Source organism: Rutidosis leptorrhynchoides, chromosome 7 (genome assembly GCF_046630445.1).
Source record: "Rutidosis leptorrhynchoides isolate AG116_Rl617_1_P2 chromosome 7, CSIRO_AGI_Rlap_v1, whole genome shotgun sequence".
Classification (NCBI taxonomy): Eukaryota; Viridiplantae; Streptophyta; class Magnoliopsida; order Asterales; family Asteraceae; genus Rutidosis; species Rutidosis leptorrhynchoides.
The window spans coordinates 140,456,023-140,464,654 of NC_092339.1; the positions used below are offsets into that span (position 1 = coordinate 140,456,023).

Genomic DNA, 8,632 nt, shown 5'->3' on the forward strand with positions numbered 1-8,632 from the left:
ATAGATCTATTTGAGGATGACTCCTCACATCAGGATAGGCTTTCTAGGCTATCGGATGCATAACCTTCGACCACTTGCACTTAGACCTTAAGTGATGCTTGTTTTCGGGTACTTTTACGTTAAAGTTCGATATCGAAAGCTCATGAACTAGAATAACTTTTCAACTGTTTTATACATGAAATCTTGATGTCCATTAACTATGCATTGTAACTAAACCTATGAAATCACCAATATTTATATTAACATTTTTAAGTATTTATCTCAGGTACTTAACTTTTGGAAGCACTTTCAGGTCGGGCATCGTGGAAGTTTTAAAAATGTCTTTTATTAAATCTAGTATTGATAGGATAGATTATGATGTATTTGTATTTGTACTATGTTTATACTTGTATTTTGTAACCACGATGTACCAAAACTAAAAACAGAGACCGTGATGTAATAATATTTATGTTTTCGCTGCTACGTTAACTATAACCTGGGACACTATGTTGAAGTTCACACCACGTCTTGGGAAATCAAGGCGGGGGTCGTGACAGACATGGTATCAGAGCTTGGGTTATAGGGAATGTGGAAAGCATTAGTGTGTCTAGACCTGATCGACTAGGATTGCATTAGTGTGTCCTGCCTATAATCGAGTCAAAATTTTTCCGATCTCTACTATTTTTCGAGTCATATATTATTACTTTTACTCGTCGGAAATTCTATAGGCTAACTTTTATGTGTTGTGTATGTTAAGATGGCTTCGTCTAGTTCTATGGGATCCAACACCGTGACTGCACCTATCATTGTTAGTGATGAATCTGACGACAATTCTAATAGGAACGAGTTTGAGATGTATCAACCATCCTGGTGACGATGGATTTGGGTTAGGGAAATTTTAGGTAGATGGAACCAACAAGAAGGAACCCCTTATCATGAACATAATGTGCCTCCGACCATTAACGGCAGGGATTGATTAATGGGTCAATCATAACAGGACACGATTTATACCTTGTTTGCTAGGATGTTTAGGCATGAGAGACGCATTGAACGAATTCAAGGGACGGTTGATTATTTGTATATTCAGGAGAATCAGGATGGTAACTATTCCCATTTTAACGAGATCGAGGGTGTTCAGTGTACACATCAGGAGGAGATTGAGTTGTTGAAGCATCGTGTTGATGATTTATTGGCTAGGAATCGTGATCTTGCGGAGCAAGTTACTCGTTTGAACATCCGTTTGAATGAAGTGATTTTGGTGGTTAACACCATTGCACTAACTTAGACTCATCGTTTGTGATTAGGAGTGTTAATTTTCTAGCTTACACTCTTAGATGTTCATATTTCGGATATTATAGGTTAAGTAACTAATATAATAGTTGTTTATATGCATGAATGGAACTAACGGGTAGGTTAGATACCCAAATTTTATAATATTGAAAAGCCTATCTTAATCGATAACTTTTATATTATGATTGCTTGAGTTCAATTTCATATTATGAACAGTTATATATATGTTACTTATAATATCTCGAATATTTGAATTGTCTGTAGTTAGAAAATGCCTCCGAAGAGAAATCCAAACACGGGAATGAGTGCTGCTCAGATTGAGGATATGGTAACTCAAAGAGTAGCCGAAGCGGTTGCTAACGCTGAAGCAGGACGTGCAGTAAATGCCGCGAATGAAAGGAGACCCGAGGTGGCAAACGTTCAGCAGCGATGCAATTACAAGGCATTTATGGGTTGCAAGCCCCAGAGTTTTTCAGGAACGGAAGGACCCGTAGGGTTAATGAGATGGCTTTAAAAACTAGAATCAGTATTCAAAATCAGTGAGTGCACAGACAATGATCGAGTGAAGTTCGCATCATGTACTCTTTTGGATGGAGCCTTAACCTGGTGGCATTCTTTTGCCAAATCTGTGGGTATTGATGTTGCATATAATATGCCATGGGAAGAATTTAAGAAGCAGATGATCGATGAGTATTGCCCAAGAAATGAGATTCAGAGGATAGAAACTGAGTTATGGAACTTAAAGTTAAAAGGAATAGATATCTCAGGATATACTAATCGATTTCTTGAGTTAGCTTTAATGTGCCCAACCATGGTCACTCCCGAATATAAGAGAGTTGAGAGATATATTTGGGGTCTGTCAAAAAACATTCAAGGAAATGTTATGTCGTCTAAACCTGAAACGATCCAGAGTGCTATTCGTATGGCGCATGATTTGAAGGCGCAAGTAGTGCAACGTCAAACAATCAATGCTAAGACGGATGTGAAGGTTACGACTAAGAAGCATAAGTGGGATGGAAACCAAGAAAGTAATTCCAAGAAGCAAGGAACTGCCAAGGTTGAGAGTTCAAACAACAAGTATGCAGGAAAGAAACCCTACTACAACAGGTGCAGGAAACATCATTTCAGTGTTTGTACTGTAGTTTGTGAGCGATGCAAGAAGCAAGGACATCTCCCAAAAGATTGTAGAGTTCGTTTATCAGGAAATGATAAGAACCATAAGAATAATCAGAATGTTTGCTTTGGATGTGGTCAAGCTGGGAATTTCAAGAAAGAATGTCCTAAGGCTAAGAAGGGTGAAGCGGCTAAGGGTCGCCATTTCAGATTACCACGAAGGAAGCTCGTGAAGACCCAGAGTTAATCATGAGTACGTTCCTACTAGATAACCATTTATCATCTATTTTATTCGATACCAGCGCTGATAAAAGTTTTATAGCTAAAGATTTTAGTGTTGCGATAAATAGGCCTTTAACTGCCTTAGACACTAGATATGCTGTAGAATTGGCAAACGGTAAGTTGATAAAAGTAGATAAGATTATGTGAGGTTGTGCCTTAAATTGGTCAAACAATCTATTCGAGATTGATTTAATGCCCGTTGAGTTAGGAAGTTTCGATGTTGTTATTGGTATGGACTGGTTATCTAAGAACCATGCGGACATTAATTGTGCGGAAAAGTCTATCCGTATACCTCTTGAGAATGGTGAGAATTTAGTCATCCAAGGAGATAAGAGTAAGGTAAACCTTAATATTATTTCCTGTATGAGAGCTCAAAGATATTTAAAGAAGGGATACCCTTCCATTCTCGCACACGTGAAAGAACTCAAAACCAAAGAAGTTGAATTAGAGGATGTTCCAGTTGTTCGTGAGTTTCCTCAAGTATTCCCAGAAAATTTTCCAGGATTACCTCCACATAGACAAGTTGAATTCCAGATTGATTTAGTTCCCGGAGCCGCACCAGTTGCCAAATAGCCTTATCGATTAGCTCCTTCAGAATTACAGGAACTATCAAATCAACTCCAAGAATTGCTAGATAAAGGATTCATTCAACATAGTGTTTCTCCATGGGGTGCTCCAATCTTGTTTGTCAAGAAGAAGGACGGATCTTTTAGAATGTGCATTGACTATCGAGAGCTGAATAAGCTTACAGTCAAGAATCATTACCCGTTACCAAGGATAGATGATCTATTTGACCAATTGCAAGGGTCAAGTGTTTATTCCAAGATCGACCTCAGATCAGGGTACCATCAATTGAGAGTCAAAGAGGACGATGTGCCTAAGATAACGTTCAGAACACGCTATGGACATTATGAATTTTTGGTAATTCCGTTTGGTTTAACCAACGCCCCTACAGTATTTATGGATCTGATGAACAGAGTATGCAAGCTGTATCTAGATAAATTCATTATAGTATTTATCGATGATATTTTGATCTACTCCAAGAATAAAGAAGAGCACAAGAAACATTTGAGACTAGTTTTGCAACTTTTGGAAAAAGAGCAGTTATATGCTAAATTTTCTAAGTGTGCTTTTTGGCTCGATTCAGTCCAATTTTTGGTCATGTGGTTAATAGAGAAGGTATCCATGTTGATCCTACCAAGATTGAGGCTATCAAGAATTGGGAAGTGCCTAAGAACCGTCTCAAATTCGTCAATTTCTAGGACTTGCTGGATATTATAGAAGATCTATTCAGAATTTCTCCAAGATAGCAAGACCATTGACTGTGTTAACACACAAGGATAAGAAATTCGAATGGTCCTCAGCACAGGAATCTGCTTTTCAAATGTTGAAACAGAAGTTGAAAACCGTACCTATACTATCACTAGCAGAAGGAAATGATGATTTTCTGGTTTATTGTGATGCGTCTAAACAAAGCTTAGGATGTGTTTTATTGCAACGACAGAAGGTCATTGCGTATGCATCTCGTCAACTGAAGAACCATGAGCAGAATTATATAACTCATGATTTGGAGTTAGAAGCCGTTGTATTTGCGTTGAAAATATGGAGACATTATTTATATGGGACCAAGTGTACCATATATACAGATCATAAAAGTCTTCGGCATATTTTCAATTAGAAACAGTTAAACATGCGACAAAGACGTTGGGTGGAGCTTATAAATGATTACGATTGTGATATTCGATATCATCCGAGGAAAACGAACATTGTAGCTGATGCATTGAGTCACAAAGAAAGGGTTAATCCTGTGAGATTTAGGTCATTGAATATGACTATTCAGACAAACCTTGTGTCTCGTATTCAAAATGCACAAATGAAGCTATGAAGGAAGAGAACGTGAAGAAGGAAGGAATTAGTTTGAAGGATAAGAACTTTTAAGTTAAGAGTAACGGCACCCGATATTTTGCAAACAGAATTTAGATTCCAAAGATTGGTGGATTGAGAGAGCTTGTGATGGATGAAGCACACAAGACGAGATATTCAATTCATCCAGGGTCTGGGAAAATGTACCATGACTTAAAGGAATTATATTGGTGGCCGAACATGAAAGCTGAAATTGCAACTTATGTTGGGAAGTGTTTGACATGTTCGAAGGTCAAGGATGAGAATTAGAAACCATCAGGGTTATTGCAGCAACCTGAGATTCCCGAAAGGAAATGGGAAAGAATTACGATGGATTTCATTACGAAATTACCAAAGACTGCGAAGGGTTATGACACTATCTGGGTAATAGTGGATCGACTTACGAAAACTGCACATTTCTTACCCATGAAAGAAACCGACAAGATGGAAAAGTTGGCAGATTTGTATATCAAGGAGATTGCTCTAGACATGGAGTTCCAATTTCTATTATCTCTGACCGAGATAGCAGATTTACTTCAAGATATTGGTAATCTTTACAAAAAGCCCTAGGTACTCGTTTGGATATGAGTAAGGCTTATCATCCCCAAGCCGATGGGCAGAGTGAGAGAACTATTTTGACATTTGAAGACATGCTCCGAGCATGTGTAATTGATTTTGGAAGTGGCTGGGGATCAGTATTTTCCTTTAGCCGAGTTTTTGTATAACAATAGTTATCAATCGAGTATAAAGGCTGCTCCATTTGAAGCTTTGTATGGAAAGAAATGTAGATCACAATTGACAGGACTCGAGATTATCCAAGAGACAACTGAGAAGATCTTTCAGATTCAAGAAAGATTAAAGACAGCGAGAAATAGGCAGAAGAGTTATGCCGATGTCAGAAGAAAATTTTTAAAATTTCAAGTAGGTGACAGAGTTATGCTAAAAGTTTCTCCATGGAAAGGAGTGATAAAGATTGGGAAGCGAGGAAAGCTGAGCCCGAGATATGTAGGACCTTTTGAGGTTATTGAAAGGATCTGTCCAGTTGCATATAGATTGAAACTACCACATGAGCTTAGTGGTATTCATAATGCTTTCCATGTTTCGAACTTGAAAAAGTGTTTGTCGGATGATAATTTAGTGATTCCTTTAGAAGAATTAAGTATCGATGACAAGTTGCATTTTGTCGAGGAACCAGTAGAGGTGATGGATCGTGAGTTGAAGAAATTGAAGCATAGTAGAATTCCAATTGTTATTGTTCGTTGGAATGCCTGGAGAGGTCCAGAGTTCACATGGGAACGTGAGGACCATATAAGGCAAAAATATCCACATTTGTTCAATAATCAAAGTACCTCCTAAATTTCGAGGACAAAATTTTTCTTAATGGGTAGGTAATGTCACAACTCTAGCTTTTCGACCTAAGTTGTCTAGTTTGACTTCTTTAAGTTACCTTTTCCGACATGATGAGTAAATTTATTAATCTAAGTCTTGGTTTATTTTAGGGTTTGTATAACCCTAAGGATACATTTTAGGTTTTACTTGATAGGGTATTACTTTACATATTTGCATAAAGTCATAAACCCTAACTTATCATCATAAACCCTAGATTACTACTATAAACCCTAGCTCATTTTCATAAACCCTAAACTTGCACTTTATATTTATATTAAGTTAATAAATAAAATTATTAAATAAGTAACTAGATTAAAGACTTGAAACATTTTCATTTGAACATTTATTCATAAGATAGAAACATTTCTACACTTCACAACTAGTATTGATTTCTTTGTACTTAGCCATTTCTTTCACTTAACCAACCTTGATCTATCTTGATTAGGACTTAACCTTAGCTTACTTCCTACACCTTAAACATACCAGTAAATATCTTAGGATTAAACATTAGAAAGCCTACACAAATACATGTACACTTGCAAAACCAAAAATTAACTAGAACACCTAAACCATCATCATCACCATCATCATTCATCATCATCATCATCATCATCATACACATCATCAAAACACCTTCACCAAGTACTTCTCCACTAAGTAAACTTCATGCAAAACATGATCATGATCTCCATTTATGGCAAGAGGTGAGTCACTCCCTTCCCCTCCCCTCCTTGTGCCACATCCCAAGACCACCACCACCACCATCTCTATATAAGCTTGCTTCTACCTCCCATTCTTCCATTTCTTCATTTTCCCTTCTCTCTCAACACTTATCCACTCTCAAATACAGATTATAATCCATCATTTGATCACTTTCTTTAAGCATTAGGAGTAGATTACATCAAGGTATAACTAGCTAACTTAATCTATTCATCATTTCTAGTCAAAATCAAGAACCTTCATGGTGTAAAAGCTAGATCTAGAGTGTTAAATCACTCAATGATGACTATATGGATAGCCTTGATTTTGATAAAATATTAGTATACTTAAGATCTATATATGTCCAATATCTTAAAATGAAGTTAAAGTAAGAATCAAAGTGGTTAAACTATGTAAAACTATTTTGTCTTTGAGCTGTCCAAATTGTTACTTGAAGTCTATGACCTAAACACCAACCTATGGTTTCTATTTGAAACTAATGAATTTATATGATGTTTATATATGTGTTTGAGACTTCTAGTAAAGGTTTCATGATTTAACTCAAAGGGAAAGTCATTTTATAATTTTATTTGGTGAAACATGTTCAGATTCATGACAATCTAACCAAGTGTCAAAGATTCATGTATAGCTCAAAATATAAAATAGATATTGAACCAAAGTCTTCTGATCTAAGCATTCAACTTAATAAGGAAACCAAAGACACTAAAATCACTAAGATCCATTAAGAAATCATCAAAATATAGTCCTAGCTAGTTGACACAAGATTTTATTGAAATAAGAAATTAGTCTAAAACCTTATCTCCAAAGACAAGGTTAATGAAGACTTTGAGACTATTCCTTTTGAGAATAAGCACTTTTATATGTGCTAAGACATCTGTGACGTTCTTGAGTCAAATAGATAAGTTTTGATATTTATAAACTTGCATACGATCTTGTAGTGTAAAACTGAATTGTTTTGCACACTTGTGAAGAAATGAACTTTTGACCAACTTATATTTTGAGTTTAGAGGCTAACCTTACATGGTTAGAACCTACACTCAAAGAGGTTTCCAGAGATAGTAAATTCACTTAAAATGGATGTCTAGATCATTAGAAACACCTAAACGTATGTCATGATTAAACTAGTCGAAAACAGTCTATTCTTAAAACTATGAACTAGTAACTTTTGAAACCAAGAATCGAATTGGACATATAAGATTACTTAAGGAATTAATCTTAAACCTTAATTAAGTACTATATTAAATAGTAAGACCTCTGACCTATTAATATTTCATTAGGTCTCAAGCCCGGAACACGAACACAATCTGACCAATTACCGTGAACGCTTTGCACCGCTTTATTGTGAGTTCGTAGTCCCATTTTTAATCAATCTTTTATACTTTTGGGATGAGATAATACTTGTTTATTTTTTTACATATTGGAATCAAGTACTTACAACTATATTCTATGTTGAGTAACAAAGGTCAATTTAGAAAGCCCGATTTTGATATCGTTAATTACCGGTTTGGTAAACGCAAATATTATGAATAGATCTATTTGAGGATGACTCCTCACATCAGGATAGGATTTCTAGGCTATCGGATGCATAACCTTCGACCACTTGCACTTAGACCTTAAATGACGCTTGTTTTCGGGTACTTTTACGTTAACGTTCGATATCAAAAGCTCATGAACTATAATAACTTCTCAACTGTTTTATACATAAAATCTTGATGTCCATTAACTATGCATTGTAACTAAACCTATGAACTCACCAATATTTATATTGACATTTTTAAGTATTTACCTCTGGTACTTAACTTTTGGAAGCACTTTCAGGTCGGTCATCGTGGAAGTTTTAAAAATGTCTTTTATTAAATCTATTATTAAATGGCTAGATTATGATGTATTTGTATTTGTACTATGTTTGTACTTGTATTTTGTAACCACGATGTACCAAAACTAAAAACAGAGACCG

General features: G+C 35.9%; 1 protein-coding gene across 1 annotated transcript; it reads left to right on the forward strand.

Annotated features, from left to right (window-relative positions):
• The first annotated feature begins 2,631 nt into the window (after positions 1-2,631).
• LOC139859646 (uncharacterized) lies at positions 2,632-3,237 on the forward strand. Its single transcript, XM_071848425.1, has 2 exons — positions 2,632-2,779; positions 2,873-3,237. Exons 1-2 carry the CDS (start codon positions 2,632-2,634, stop codon positions 3,235-3,237), a joined length of 513 nt encoding a protein of 170 aa, XP_071704526.1.
• Positions 3,238-8,632: the final 5,395 nt, after the last annotated feature.